The 16999-nt window shown below is 42.6% G+C and overlaps 1 protein-coding gene across 1 annotated transcript in view; it reads right to left on the reverse strand.

Annotated features, from left to right (window-relative positions):
* LOC140430423 (ubiquitin carboxyl-terminal hydrolase 10-like) overlaps positions 1–16999 on the reverse strand; it is a 73061-nt gene that overhangs the window by 36340 nt on the left and 19722 nt on the right. The window contains exons 2-5 of the mRNA XM_072517895.1: positions 11768–11836; positions 10737–10782; positions 8896–9987; positions 1935–2026 (exon numbers count right to left, since the gene is read on the reverse strand). Of these exons, the coding sequence (XP_072373996.1) occupies positions 1935–2026; positions 8896–9987; positions 10737–10782; positions 11768–11836 (1299 nt within the window). The remainder of the gene's footprint in view (positions 1–1934; positions 2027–8895; positions 9988–10736; positions 10783–11767; positions 11837–16999) is intronic.

A 16999-nucleotide genomic window follows, 5' to 3' on the forward strand; every position in this document is an offset into this window, starting at 1 on the left:
GTTGGCCAGAACGGGTCAGGATGGCAGATTTCCTTCCGTAAAAGACAATAGTGAACCAGATGAATGTTTACAACAATCGACAATGGTTTTTATGATCTTCTTTTCAATTCCAGATTTTTACTGAATTCAAATCTTAACATTTGCCGTGGTGGGATTCGAACCCAGGCTCCGGATTATTAGTCCAGTGACAAATACCATTATGCCACTGCCTCCTGTTAATTTTGCACAGTATTAAGACTGACATTAAGACAATAAGATCAGGAAAAACAATTTGCAGTAAAATAATTTTAATTCTTTAGGCTGTGCCGCAATATAAGGTATCTTTTTCACCAACAACTGCTTACCACACTCTGAATAATTTCACAGAAGGCACCAGAGCTGGCACTCTCTTTAGCTATACTTACTTGAACACAAAAGTAAAAAATACTCTGAAGCTTACCGTTAAAATATCTACTATGGTAATGTTGAATTACGAAACACGAGAAAGTTAATACTGATGCTTCCCATTTCACATAGACGTTACAATACAATATAAATCGCAAACTTAGCCAACTTGATTAAACCTAAATGAAACACCAGAGTCACCAGTAAAAAGCCAAATTAGCCTGTTGGAGTGGGACAGGTGCACAAACCTGCTGTTTCATGAAATAAACAAGGAGCAAGCTCTGGAAATATTTTAAAAAGAATATTTAATTTTGGAAATGTATGTAAATTTGGCTAATTTATACACAAGCAAAGTAGCACGGCAGAGTAATAAATGCTTGTTGAATGCTTTTCATTCCAAAATTCTGCACACTCGCACTAACTCATCTGAAGTTCATGCAAGGTTGTAGCATAATTAAGAGATTGAGGTAATTTTTTATACTATGGAGCTCCAGTCTCACAGCATCTCAGTGAGGTTAAATGGTGCTAATGATTTCAAGTTTTATTGGGTCAAGTATTATTGCATTCTCAAGAAGGATCACCCAAGAATGGCCACCTTCATTTAAAATTGAAAGTAAGACCATAAGACACAGGAGTAGAATTAGGCCACTCGGCCCATCGAGTCTGCTCCGCCATTCAATCATGGCTGATATTTTTCTCATCCCCATTCTCCTGCCTTCTCCCCATAACCCCCGATCCCCTTATTGATCAAAAACCTATTTATCGCTGTTTTAAAAGTGGGGGTTGATATTCAATCTGCTTGCTTTAAATAACTTTCATGTTATGTATTTTGCTTGTAAATGTTCACAACAGCCTATATATTGCAACAATTAAAAAGAATATCCTGAAGTATTATTCATTTGATAATTATCTTTGATTGAGTATTAGCGCCTGGTCTCTGAAGTGCCTCGGGATGTGTTTCTCAAATCACTTAATAGGACATTACTGCATTTAATGAATTACATAAATGCAAATCAATTACATAAATGCGAACTGTTTTGGCGACAAATATGGCAGCTTTGTAGATTTTTTAAAAAGGAAAAGACCTACGCATAGGCACAATAATCTTATAGAGCCCTGCTTAAAATACGTTTGAGAATTCTGACTTCACTTGTTTCCCAATTATTTCCAGCACTGCTTTCTGCAGTCACGCACAATTACTTATTTCAAATTTATTTTATCACCCACTGGCACGGTAAAGTCCCCACAGTCCCAGATGACCATAGGCTGCTTTCCCCTTCAAGGGGGAGAGCTGACTGGTGGTGATAAACCGGAGAATCACCACACCTCAGATGAGGGGCTGTGTCTTCACGAATCACCCACCAGCATGTCTAGAAGCATGACATTTATTTCAGTATGCCTTTCAAAAGAATGGTTACAAACATGCTCAAATCATATTACATAGCAAAATAATTATCTTTGTTTCAACACAAGAGCTCTCATTAGTCTTTTGGCTGTACATATGGATTGATCAGTGTAAGCTACATGCTGTATTCAGATTTTAAGGATACAGCATTGATATAGCACCAATTGCTTTTGTTGATCAGACCTCGAGGTTGCAAAGACACTGGTTTGTGAACCAATTTCACATTTTCCAGCAGTTCTGTGGACACGGAAAGAAAAAAAGTCACATTACAAGATTAATATATGGAATTCAAAGAACAAAGAACAAAGAAATGTACAGCACAGGAACAGGCCTTTCGGCCCTCCAAGCCCGTGCCGACCATGCTGCCCGACTAAACTACAATCTTCTACACTTCCTGGGTCCGTATGCCTCTATTCCCATCCTATTCATGTATTTGTCAAGATGCCCCTTAAATGTCACTATCGTCCCTGCTTCCACCACCTCATCCGGCAGCGAGTTCCAGGCACCCACTACCCTCTGTGTAAATATACTTGCCTCGTACATCTACTCTAAACCTTGCCCCTCTCACCTTAAACAGTGAATGGTAGAACCCTCGTAGTCCCCCTAGTAATTGACCCCTCTACCCTGGGGAAAAGCCTCTGACTATCCACTCTGTCTATGCCCCTCATAATTTTGTAGACCTCTATCAGGTCACCCCTCAACCTCCGTCGTTCCAGTGAGAACAAACCAAGTTTATTCAACCGCTCCTCATAGCTAATGCCCTCCATACCAGGTAACATTCTGGTAAATCTCTTCTGCACCCTCTCTAAAGCCTCCACATCCTTCTGGTAGTGTGGCGACCAGAATTGAACACTATACTCCAAGTGTGGCCTAACTAAGGTTCTATACAGCTGCAACATGATTTGCCAATTCTTATACTCAATGCCCCGGCCAATGAAGGCAAGCATGCCATATGCCTTCTTGACTACCTTCTCCACCTGTGTTGCCCCTTTCAATGACCTGTGGACCTGTACTCCTAGATCTCTCTGACTTTCAATACTCGAGGGTTCTACCATTCACTGTATATTCCCTACCTGCATTAGACCTTCCAAAATGCATTACCTCACATTTGTCCGGATTAAACTCCATCTGCCATCTCTCCGCCCAAGTCTCCAAACAATCTAAATCCTGCTGTATCCTCTGACAGTCCTCATCGCTATCCGCAATTCCACCAACCTTTGTGTCGTCTGCAAACTTCAAACTTACTAATCAGACCAGTTACATTTTCCTCCAAATCATTTATATATACTGCAAACAGCAAAGGTCCCAGCACTGATCCCTGTGGGACACCACTGGTCACAGCCCTCCAATTAGAAAAGCATCCTTTCATTGCTATTCTCTGCCTTCTATGACCTAGCCAGTTCTGTATCCACCTTGCCAGCTCACCCCTGATCCCGTGTGACTTCACCTTTTGTACTAGTCTACCATGAGGGACCTTGTCAAAGGCCTTACTGAAGTCCATATAGACAACATCCACTGCCCTACCTGCATCAATCATCTTTGTGATCTCCTCGAAAAACTCTATCAAGTTAGTGAGACACGACCTCCCCTTCACAAAACCATGCTGCCTCACACTAATATGTCCATTTGCTTCCAAATGGGAGTAGATCCTGTCTCGAAGAATTCTCTCTGTTAATTCCCCTATCACTGAAGTAAGGCTCACCGGCCTGTAGTTCCCTGGATTATCCTTGCTACCCTTCTTACAGAGGAACAATATTGGTTATTCTCCAGTCCTCCGGGACATCACCTGAAGACAGTGAGAATCCAAAGATTTCTGTCAAGGCCTCAGCAATTTCCTCTCCAGCCTCCTTCAGTATTCTGGGGTAGATCCCATCAGGCCCTGGGGACTTATCTACCTTAATATTTTTTAAGACGTCCAACACCTTGGGCGAAATTCTCCGACCCCCCGCCGGGTCGGAGAATCGCCGGGGGCTGGCGTGAATCCCGCCCCCACCGTTTGCCGAAGTCTCCGGCACCGGATATTCGGCGGGGGCGGGAATCGCGCCGTGCCGATTGGCGGGCCCCCCCCCCGCTCGATTCTCCGGCCCGGATGGGCCGAAGTCCCGCCGCTAAAATGCCTGTCCCGCCGGCGTAAATTGAACCACCTACCTTACCGGCGGGACAAGGCAGCGTGGGCGGGCTCCGGGGTCCTGGGGGGGGCGATCTGGCCCCGGGGGGGTGCCCCCACGGTGGCCTAGCCCGCGATCGGGGCCCACCGATCCGCGGGCGGGCCTGTGCCGTGGGGGCACTCTTTCCCTTCCGCCTCCGCCACGGTCTCCGCCATGGCGGAGGCGGAAGAGACTCCCTCCACTGCGCAAGCATGGGAAACTGTCAGCGCCCGCTGACACTCCCGCGCATGCGCCGCCCGGAGATGTCATTTCCGCGCCAGCTGGCGGGGCACCAAAGGCCTTTTCCGCCAGCTGGCGGGGCGGAAATTCCTCCGGCGCCGACCTAGCCCCTCAATGTTGGGGCCCGGCCCCCAAAGATGCGGAACATTCCGCACCTTTGGGGCGGCGCGATGCCTGTCTGATTTGCGCCGTTTTGGGTGCCAGTCGGTGGACATCGCGCCGTTTCCGGAGAATTTCGCCCCATTTTACCCATGGAAACCACTTCCAACCTGGTCCTCAAAATGTTTGTGTACAGACCTTAAAGTTATATATTACAAACTTAAGTTACATCATGCTTAACAGGGAACTGATTTAGTATACCAATGAAGATTACATCTGCATACTCCCCAGTCTTATAACAAATGTTCCCTCACTGCACAAAAAAAAAAATTGTCGTTAGCCCTGGCATCATTATCTGACTCGGGTAGCTAGCAAACAGCTCTATAGATATGTTCACTGTTTCAGTTAATCCAGTAAGAAGTCTTACAACACCAGGTTAAAATCCACAGGTTTGTTTCGAATCACTAGTTTTTCGAGCGCAGCTCCTTCAGGACTTTAACCTGGTGTTGTAAGACTGTTTACTGTGCCCACTCCAGTTAAATGCCGGTATCGCCACATCAATTCATAGAATCATAGAATTTACAGTGCAGAAGGAGGCCATTCGGCCCATCAAGTCTGCACTGGCCCTTGGAAAGAACACCCTACCCAGCCCACACCTTCACCCTATCCCGGTAACCCAGTGACCCCACCCAACCTTTTTGGACACAAAGGGCAATTTAGCATGGCCAATCCACCTAACCTGCACATCTTTGGACTGTGGGAGGAAACCGCAGCACCCGGAGGAAACCCACGCAGACACACGGAGAACGTGCAGACTCCGCATAGACAGTGACCCAAGCTGGGAATCGAACCTGGGACCCTGGAGCTGTGAAGCAACTGTGCTAACCACCATGCTACCGTGCTCTGGCTTTCCAGGCAGCTCTGTTTAGGAATTGCCCTTCTTCAGGGCATTGGCGTATAGCTGCCCAATGTGCTGGGGCAGTAGATGGCCAATACAAGTACCCCATTAATTTTTTCCAATTAAGGGGCAATTTAGCGTAGCCAATCCACCTATCCTATACATCGTTTTTGGGCCGTGGGGGCGAAACCCACGCAATCCCGGGGAGAATGTACAAACTCCACAGACAGTGACCCAGAGTCGGGATCGAACCTGGGGCCTCGGTGCCGTGAGGCAGCAGTGCTAACCACTGCGCCACCGTGCTGCCCCTAGTGAATGGCTAATACAGTACTAATATTTTTGCAGGTGTAGAATATGCTTTGTGGAATATCCAATTTCACAAAGAATTGATATTCAGCTTGATTCAAAAATGAGTTCACCAGGGAAACACACCTTCATGCAATTTGTATATATCCAAATCCCAATCATAAACAACTCCACCTCCAACTATCACTAACATAATTGACTTTTCCTGAATATTTGAAATCCATATTGCGCTCAAGCCCACTAATTGTTGGCAGTGTTCATTCATGATCCTTGACACAATTTAATTGATCCTGAGGAAGGATAAACACATGAACGTAACAGTCTGTACCTATGCTTTCCTCAATCCTAGTTCCAGAAACATATGTAAAGCGCACCAGCATTAAACAGCATAGCGGCGCTGGCATAATGAGGCCATGGTACACTTTTCAGGTACTTTCTAACAGTAGTTTTTTGACCACATAGGGCCATACCAAGAAAGCGTTTCCAGGTATCTATTCGGTTATTCTGATTGTAGGACAATATTAGTGATTTTTTAAAAAGCTGCTGTTGTATTTCCTTCGGCACACCATCTTAGAAATTTAACAGATCTGCAGCACGGCGGCACAGTGGTTAGCACTGATGCCTCACGGCGCCGAGGTCCCAGGTTCGATCCCGGCCCTGGGTCACTGTCCGTGTGGAGTTTGCATTCTCCCAGTGTTTACTTGGGGTTTGCCCCCACAACCTAAAGATGTGCAGGGTAGGTGGATTGGCCACACTACATTGTCCCTTAATTGGAAAAAATGAATTGGGTACTCTTAAAAAAAAAATTTTAATAAAAGAAATCCAACAGATCTACTAGTAATTCTGAAGCATATGCAACTTTGTTAAGAACACATAAAAAGATGTTTGTTGAAAGATAGTTATTGAGTAGATAATTGAAGTGCATTTATTAAAAGGTATCTGATGGAGCTAAACATGGAAGATTAATTAACGTAGTGCAAAGAGCTGGAACAGGCCTTATTTGTAATCCTTTCTAGGAATGGGCACAGTTAAACTTAACAGGTTAACACAATGGGCAAGTTTCTGAAGATGACCCAGACAAGGATGTCTGGTTACTTAATCCTTTGAACATACAGTCAACATCCCGGAGGAGAATCAGTCTGGATTGCTTGGAAATTGGGTTTTATCATTGGAACGCAACATACTATATGTCTGTGAAATAGCACTGTCCGCACCAGAAAATCATTTTCTGAGAAGATAAACCACAAATTTGATTGAAAATTTTAAAAAGTGACTAATGGGAAGTAGCAGGATGCAAAACAACAGTAGAGAAATTAAAGAAACAGTTATCAGTTGGGAGGTCAAACAACAAATCATCATTGGCATTACAAGGTACACAGGAATGAATCGTGAGTTATTAGCACCATCTTGTGGCAACAGTAAGGTGGGACTGTTGAATTTTCAAACAAAGGAAAATGTCACGTGTAAATGTTGACCTTAATGGATACTTCAAAATATATACACATGCCTGCCCTGCGATGGATAGAGATTAGAATTCTGAAACTTGACACAAGTGAATACTGGTTTACAGCTTTCCAGCTGTCAGCTGACAGCAACATTAAGCTACACTGGGAAAAAAGCTAAATATTTTACAGGCCAATACATGTCAGTGAATCATTTGAGTGGGAACTAAATAAGGGTCTGCAACAGCAGGCTCATAAAGAAGATATTACTTTCTGAACCTTGAGTGATTAGCTTGAACTCCCCCTTAGCATGAAAAATCCTGGTAAAGCTGCAATTATATGGTTTCAAAACTTGAATTGATTTTAAATAAACTGATTACACCACTCAAATTACCGAGACCATGTTCTCAATACACCTTTGCAATAATTGTGGTTAATACAAATTTTACCAGAGATTTAGTGGGCTCCCTGCTGAGCTACATGGAGTTTGATGGGGCCAGCTTAGATTCCCAATATCTATTTTACAGTTCAGCTAAGGATGAATTGTTACTTGTGGAAGGTAGCACCGATTGTCCACAGAACTATAACTTGGAACAAGTCGCTGCTTTTGTGGCTGTGATAATTAGTAAAAGGAAATGTAAGTGTTCCCACATGATCTTAACACACAATTCTTCTGTGACTCCTCCCCTTCAACATCTTTTATCGAGTCCTCAAGAGAAGGCAAACACTTTTTTTTTTAACAGGAAACCCAAGAGGCCATTCATGGGCTACTGCCCAGTGGTCACAGTCTTTGCAGATAACAACAACTACTTATTTTGTATGTTTGTCAATATCCAAATGGTCCCATGTCCTGGCACTTAGATACGCCAATTTGTGACCTACAGTCCACTCCTGACTATTCATCTTGGCCCTGCTGACAGCATCCTTGTAAACATTCAGCACATGGTAAGGTAGTGAACAAATGCTTTCTGGATTGCAAAGGCACTAATCCACAATAATGATTAATGTTCAAGCAAAGTAGTTTCATTCCATCCCATTCAATTATATACTCGACTGTTGCCATATTGTCTGTACTGACCCTCACTATTGAATGGGTGCAGCTAGCCACACGCTGTCAAGCCCTTAGACGGCTTTGATGCCTACTCAACAACTTGCACAAAATGGAATGGTGGTTGGTGAACATTCCTGACAGAGACCACCTTTCTTTTTTTTTATAAATGTCAGGTGGGAGAATATGACAATACATAACCACAAGTTAAAGTGATTTATTTAATCCAGTTTTATTTTTAATTATTGTGCTGATAAAATGAATTGGTTTCCACACATCAAGCATCGTTATGCAGTGACAATCTTTACTGTCCGTACAACTTGACCAAACTTCAAGTAGGAACGCAGGGGGCAGCACGGTGGTGCAATGGTTAGCATTGCTACCTCACGGCGCCGAGGTATCAGGTTCGATCCCGGCCCTGGGTCACTGTCCATGTGGAGTTTGCACATTCTCCCGTGTTTGTGTGGGTTTCGCTCCCACAACGCAAAGATGTGATTCGGTGGATTGGCCACGCTAAATTGCCCCTTAATTGGAAAAAATGAATTGAGTACTCTAAATTTATTTTTTTTAAAGTAGGAAGGCACAAGTCTGATTTCTTGCTGGTGACAACTCGCCATATACAAGCACCAATGGGAATCCAGATACTTCCTCTTTTCAAAGTTTCGGCTGCTGTCACAACAGCAGCTTTAGTTTCAAAGCAACACATACAAGTCAGGAAGTAGTTGCTTACACATCCATGGGTTATCAGACAGGTCTCGGGCTTTTGTAACACTGGAATGTCAGCTTTGAAGAACCTCAGACTCTGTTCTAGCAATTATTGAGAATTACCTTACTCTGAAGTGACCAAATATTTAATTTAGTACCATTAGAGGTTGATTGTAAGACAACTGATACTTTGAACTCTATACCAGATTTTTAAAAGTTACCTGCTATCTGTTGGGCTGTGGAATCCTCAGACACCGGAACAGGCACGTCTATTCTTATCTCCGGTTGCTTTTCAGGTAATTGAACAGAAACATTGGTTGGTGTAGATTTTGTCTCAACATAGGCCACAAGTCCTGCTGGGGAGGGCTTTGAATTGTGGAAGAGACTAGCCCAGGATTTGGCTGGCAAAGGAGCAGATGCTGTAGAAGGGGCTACGGCTGTCTGCTCTGGCTCAACTGCATATACATCCTCTGGTTTATCTTGTTCGCATTCTGTGGCATCAATATGTAATCCTTCCCCATCAGAAGTACTAGGAAGTGTTACAGCACTATCGCCAGAAGATTCCAGTGTTTGTCCACTGTCACTTTTAACATCCACAGTAATATCTGTGCCTGCATTTGATTGTGCAATAGCTGTCCTTACTGGGCTACTCCTTCCAGTCTCAGAGAGATCAGGCTGTTCAGAGGAATTAACCTCATTGTCAGCCTCAGTGCTAGCCTTAAGCTCAAACCCAGGCTGCTCAGCAGTCCTGGCCTCATCTAGAGCACTAGAGACTGTATTATTACAGAACGCTCCACTAATGAAGTCCTCATCATTCTCAGGGCTATCACAAGTCCTCTGATTAGCCTTTGAAGAAATAGCTCCATGAGATTCAGGAATCTCTTTCTGGCCAAGTAATTCAACCTCTTCTGGGCTTATAGCATTTAGCCCCGAGTTTAACACATGTCCATTAACAAGGCCCAAAGTTTCAGAGGGACCGCCAGCATCACTCACACCTTCCTGATAGCGATAATATCCAGGTGGTCGTTTCTTCTTGTTTCTCCTTTCCCTTGGGCCTTGCCCTCGGTAGACAAGATCATCATTCCCTTGGCAATTGCCGCTGTCCAGAGAAATATTACCCTCTCCAAATTGGCAGTCAATGGAGCTATAGGCAGCTTCTTCCGACAAGTTGTCTAAAGATTTCTGTACAGGTTGGTATCCCAGTATAAATTCTGGTGCCTGTGGATTCAGCGTACTGGAGACTTTGTAAACATTACCCTGTAATCCAGGTGGTTCCGTCTCATTTTCTTCGGCATCTGAATCATTTCGGTCTCCTATTTCAATGACAAAACAAAAATTAGCTGCAATGTTCATGCCCTATAAACTGCTCCACATTAAATGTTAAACTTCCCTTTCTCCCAAAAAGCCATTACGATAGTGTACAAAAATATATATTTGATCACTAAGGCTAAAAAAACAATGATGTGTTATGAACTTTATGAACAAGCATCAAGTCTACAAACATTTCCTCTGCAATGGTTTAAACAGTTTTACCTTTGGGAGTTAAGTTGAAATCACATGACAATGTCAAGAGGTCAAGGCTGATGACATATTTACCAAACAGCCAAAAGTAATAAAATATATATTTTGAAAATTTTATTTGTTCCAAAATTATCCTGTGTTTGTTCTGGATCACAATATGATCAGCCATGATCATGATAAATGGAGGAGCAGGCTCGAAGGGCCAAAAGGCTTCCTCCTGATCCTATCTTCTATGTATGTATCTATGAAAAGACCAGCCAATGCAAGCGAATAAATCAAAGCTTCTAGTAACTGCAGGTGAAAAGGCTTACTCGAGTGATTATTTTTTTTATATATACATATGACAGTGGAATTTGTTTGCACCAAAATAAATCAAACATCTATGAAACAAGATTGCTCCACAAAAGAACTGATGAATTTTAATTATATTTATTTGATTTGCAAAAGTTAATTTTACATTGACCTTTACTCTAGCCCAAGATCCTTCCAGATTATCAAGCTCAATGGAATATTAGCAAATACATTGAAAGCAAACACTTACCTACTGACTGACTGCCATGCAAGACTTTATCATTATATGGGGGAAGCTGTGCCAAATAGAAAACAGAAGTTTTGTATTACACTGTAAACATAATAAAGAACCACTAAGATTATGCTTCACCATATGTTATTGTTATGAGTGATACAATTGAGCGAAAACACAAACAATTCAGTTCAGAATCCTGTGACTGAAATGTGCCAGATTAAGATCATTTCCATCAGGCAGCACTATACAATATCAAAATTCCTCACATCTTTACAGAATACACTACTTTTAGAATGCAGTGAATTACTCAAAGAAAGGACAAACTTCACACCGCTGTCTTTATACTGCTCCTTCATTAATGATGGGTGCACAGATGGGTGCCAGTGTTGGGGAAAAAACAGAAGCTGCCCCCGAGAGGCTTTGGCCTCTTTTCAATGCTTTTTGTTTTACAAAAAGCTCCGCAGTTATAACTATACGGTGATTAAATATATTCAAGAACTGTTCAAAATCAGAAGTTGATTGCGTTGTCACAGAATGCTTACAGTGCAGGAGGCCATTCAGCCCACTCACTCTGTACCAACTCTCCAAAAGAGCACTCTACCCAGATCCACTCCTCGAGCCACCCCATCCTCTGCCTACAACCTAACCTGCACATCCCTGGACACGAAGGAGCAATTTAGCATGGCCAATCACCTAACCAGCACATCTTTGGACTGTGGGATGAAACCCACACAGACACAGGAAGAACATGCGAACTCCAGTCAGCCAAAGCCAGAATTGAACCCAGGTCCTTGGTGGTGTGAGGCAGCAGTGCTAACCACTGTGCCACCGACTGAAGATGACATGAGCACATAAATGAGCATGTCTCAAGTTCTGCTGACTACAGTGGCCCACTCCAACGTGGTAATACACACCACTTTTTGTCTGTTGTCATTGAAAGACTTTTTTTTTTACTCATGCTTTATCTGATGTAATCAACTCATGTGAAGGATCCCTAGCTGACATAAGTAAAAATCTACAAAGTTTTCCTCAATTAGCATGCTTACCTCAACAGAGCTGCGCGATGTTACAAAGAATTGGTTGAATTCATCAGGGCTGAACTCCCCAAAGATATACTGAAAGAAAAGGGAAAAACATTGATGTCATTAAATTAGACTGCAAACATACTCTCTGAAACAGTGGTGGGCAATCTGCAGCCCAGGGGGTCACATGTGGCCCATCAGGGATCAGAGTGCAGCCCACGAGACATTTTGTTGACCGTTGCCCATGCGCAGGGTTGTCACATTCTGCAGGTTTCCATCCGTGTAGCTTTTTTCCTATCGGTATGACTGAAGTAATACACACATAGCGCAAGGGCAAATGAAGTGAGATGCATACTGATTACACTCAACATTGACTTTGATAGCCGTGCACACCCTGTGCATTCAATCAAGCGTAACTATTTGACTTAACCACTTGAAGTTGATGACAATTCTCCATAGAATCTCTACAGTGCAGGAGACTATTCAGCCCATCAAGTCCGCACTGACTCTATGAAAGAGCACTCTACCTAGGCCTTCTCCATCACCCCATCCCTGTAACCCCGCACAGTGAGCATAGCCAAAACACCTAACCTACATATCTGTGGACTGTTCTATTAATATATGATTCAGCATTTTCTATAACTTATGAAATATTCAGTGTGTATTAAGTGTATTCAATCTTATCCAAGGGTTATGGTTAGTGAACATGCCTGATTTCAATCTTGCGGCCCAGAGATGAAGGAGGGCCACTCATCTGGCCCACTCACTAGCTTGCATTGCCCATCACCGCTTTAAAACCTGGGAGTAAATGATCTATTTATTGTTCACCTTGGTACAATTACCTAGAATACCAGCCAATGCCTCTCATTAGATCTTTGTATGTATTCACTGATGAATGTATAATCATGCAGGAGTCATTAGGACTGTACAAAGCAGTCAAGTTCCTGCATTCTCACTAAATGCTGAGAGAGAAAACATTTGCGCCATCAATCTAGGTGAATATAGGTTATTTATACTATCTTAGCAGTTTAAGCCTACAAAGGATTGGTAGAGAAGTGTATTGATGCTAATTGTTTATTCATCTACGGAATGTGGCCATCGCTGGCTGGGCCAGCGCTTACTGCCCATCCCCAATTGCCCTTGAGAAGCGGGTGGAGAGTTGCCTTCCTGAAACGCTGCAATCTGTGTGGTGTGGATACACATACAGTGCTGTTAGGGAATGAGTTCTAGGATTTTGACCCAGCGAGGGTGGGTGAAAGATGGTGTGTGATCTGGGAGGTGGTTGTGTTCCCATGTATCTGCTGCCCTTGTCCTTCTCGATGGCAGTGGTTTGGAAGGTGCTGCCGAAGGAACTTTGGGGAGCTCCTGCAGTGCACGTTGTAGATGGGACTCACTGCTGCTACTGGGTATTGGTGGCAGAAGGAGCGAATGTTTGTGAATGGGGTGCCAATCATGCAGGCTGCTTTGTCCTGGATGGTGTTGAGCTTCGAGTGTAGTTGGAGCTGAACTCACCCAGGGAAGTGGAGAGTACTCCATCACATGCCTGACTTGAGTCTTGGGAGTCAGGAGGCAAGTTACTCGCCAAAGGACACCTAGCCTCTGAAGTAGGCCACAGTATTTATATGGCTAGTCCAGTTCAATCAAACACTGATGCCAGAAATATAATTAAGCTTTTAGAATATGTATTTTATTCCAGATTCCAAGAGACCATCAATAACTTGCATTCACATAGGATATTTTAGTCTGCTGAAGGGGCATTGATGCTAAATAGACAGGTTTTCACACTGAGCTGCAAGAAATATCAATAATAATAATCTTTAGTGTCACAAGTAAGCTTACATTAACATTGCAATGAAGTTATTGTGAAAATCCCCTAGTCGCCACACTAATGCATCTGTTCGGGTACACGGAGGGAGAATTCAGAATGTCTAATTCACCAAACAAACAATCGATGATCAAAAGCTTGGTCAAAAAGAAAAACAAGCAAGGGTTTTTGGTCTAAATCCTAACCAACTCCTCCTGTTGGACATTTGAACTTGTGGAACTATAGCACAGCAAAAGGTTTTCAGATGAGAGTGCAAAACCTAGGAAAGGGTTCATTCCAAGGGGAAAAAAAGACTTTAAAAATTTTTTTTTAAGGGGTTGACAGAATGCTTGCAAGGAAATGGATTTTAGAAAATTAGCAAGAGTGAGAATTCAGTTAAACCTATTGAATCAGTTACCATGCAAGGCCATTGAAGCAAACTGTAAAATGTTAAGAACTAAATAGGTTATAGCACAAAGAAGAGATTATATGGTGAAATTAGTTGATTTAAAAAATATAATTTTTTTAGAATACCCAATTCTTTTTTTTCCCCAATTAAGGGGCAATTTTAGTATGACCAATTCACCGACCAGGCAAATCTTTGGTTTGTGGGGGTGAGATCCACAGACATGGGGAGAATGTGCAAACACCACACGGACAGTGACCCGGGCCGGGACCGAACCCGGGTCTGCGGCGCCTTGAGGCAGCAGTGCTAACCACTGTGCCACCGTGCTGCCCGTGAAAACAGGTGATCTTATGTAAGTCAATACAAACAGAATCTTATTAAAATGTCTTCTGGACCGGGCAGCACAGTGGCGCAGTGGTTAGCACTGTTGCCTCACGGCACCGAGGACCCGGGTTCGATCCCAGCCCCAGGTTACTGTCAGTGTGAAGTTTGCACATTCCCGCCGTGTCTATGTGGGTCTCACCCCACAATCCAAAAAGATGCGCAGGGTAGGTGAATTGGCAATGCTAAATTGCCTCTCAATTGGAAAATAGAATTGGGTACTCTAAATTTATATTTAAAAAATGTCTTCTGGAAATGAATGCGAAGCCATTTTCACTTAAAAGGTCAACATTGCTTTCCCCAGTAGCTCATTAAATTTACCAGCAAGGAAATAAGCAATGCAGGTCAGGATGTTTGCAGATGGGATACTCAGTCAATGCTGAATCAATGATAGGCAGTGTTAGCACTTCTCAACCTCTCCAGATTAGCAATGCGGATAGAGTGCAAGGAACTCACCCAATAACTTGGATGCACAAGGTTGTTGCCAAAAAATAATAATAATAATAATTCTTCATACAGTTAATAGTTGACCAGAACTCCATCACAACCTATGGGTTTGGCTACCTATGGGCACTATTAGTCAGCATCTGTACCTGTGAAACCACACTTTGGTACGTATTCAATGCTTTTTGGAGGGTAGGAAAAGAGAAAATTAAACTGAAGAAAAATGGCAAGAGAAAATAATTGCTTTATTTGTCCAACAACTGTCATTAGAGATTCCCAAGTAAACAAATATTGAACTGGGGCAAAATTAAGACACAAAATATTCCATCAGCTTCTGATGGTTGAAACATGTGCTGCACAGACCTATGGTGAATGGATTTTTACCTCTACCTCTGTCCAAGGTTGCCATCCGTTTGCCTGTAAATAATATCTCAAAAGCTAACGGATGGATCTCACGAAACTTTGTAAACATATAGGATATGGCCCAAGGAAGAACTGATTATCTTTTGCTCGTGACATGGATAGATCATGGAATATTTTTAAAGGATACGTTAACACTGACCGGTAGGGTGAATTGACATTTTTAAAGAACATTACAGTGGTTTCATTTAGAATTTTGAGAATTGTTTCAGTTGCTGTAGTGGAATGTGTCATAGTTGTCAAAATGTGAGAACTTTGAGCAGGTTGTTGGATCTGGATTTGCTTAAAGAAGAAGTGCATAAATGTTAATGTGTAGCTGAACCTGGAGTTAACAGCACTTGTTCAAACGGATTTCAAAACAACCGACAAAACCCTCTTTTGCAACTTTAGTTTAGCTCAAATCTGCAAAAGCAGAAGCTTCTAAATAAAAATTGTACTCCAAATGTACAACGCACACCTGAATTTGTATGAATTGGAAAGTAGTCCTATACAAATTCTCCCCAGAAATAAAAATACCAAAATGATCCAAAACACAAAAATCAAATTGATATAATTATTTTCTATTTCATGATTCAAAGTTGAAAAATTCACCAAAGAATTCTAAAAAAGCAATTCATCTCAATAAAAAACAAATATTTTCATTATGCAACAACCAATGGGAAACCTTAATAATTTATGTTTAATGCATGACTATAGCACAATTGCTTCACAGCTCCAGGGTCCCAGGTTCGATTCCGGCTTGGGTCACCGTCTGTGCGGAGTCTGCACATCCTCCCAGTGTGTGCGTGGGTTTCCTGTGGGTGCTCCGGTTTCCTCCCACAGTCCAAAGATGTGCAGGTTAGGTGGATTGGCCATGATAAATTGCCCTTAGTGTCCAAAATTGCCCTTAGTGTTGGGTGGGGTTACTGGGTAATGGGGATAGGGTGGGTGGTGTTGACCTTGGGTAGGGTGCTCTTTCCAAGAGCCGGTGCAGACTCGATGGGCCGAATGGCCTCCTTCTGCACTGTAAATTCTATGATAATCTATGATAATCACTGCACACCGTTCGAAATAAAGTTCAGAATTATCCTTAAACGCATGTGTGTATATTTCTCCAAATACTCAAACCTCATTCTGCCACATGACTTCAGCCGACTATCCAAGAGGTGGAAGTGGTTTTTATTCTTTATAAAATTGGGAAACCTCAATATCATATGTTTAATGCATGACTATAGATACACAGGATCTGTCTAACTAGATTTAAGATTGAAATAACTATTTCTTAGTAAACTATCTGCAGATTAGCCATGACGGAGAAACTTTGTTTGAAGGTTATCAGATGACCTAGGTCAGTGTATTAATAAATATGCACGACATGACTGAAGTGATGAACAATTCAAGTAATTCAATACAGATCTGCAATGTTGTTAAAATTTGGTTAATTGAGTGATCTATATTCAGGAGCCTATTGATCTGAAATATATCTTGCATCCTTTCTTCATTATCAAACACAGTTTCAGTTGATTCAAAAGGTCCAGTTCAACTCTGCAGATGGCTGGAAATTTAACTCATTTGTACAACTATTGCAATGAGGTTTATGAAGTCTTTCAAATTAAAAAGTGTAAAAAGTGTAAGAATGGCGGCACAGTGGTTAGCACTGCTGCCTCACGGCACCGAAGACCCGAGTTTGATCCTGGCCCCGGGTCACTGTGGAGTTTGCACATTCTCCCTGTGTGTCGTAGACCCAAGTCAAGGAACAAGAACAGGGATCTGAACACGGTCCTATTGTGAAGTTAAAAAGTCGAGGAAAAGGCATCTAAGT

This window comes from Scyliorhinus torazame, chromosome 10 (genome assembly GCF_047496885.1).
Source record: "Scyliorhinus torazame isolate Kashiwa2021f chromosome 10, sScyTor2.1, whole genome shotgun sequence".
Taxonomy (NCBI): Eukaryota; Metazoa; Chordata; class Chondrichthyes; order Carcharhiniformes; family Scyliorhinidae; genus Scyliorhinus; species Scyliorhinus torazame.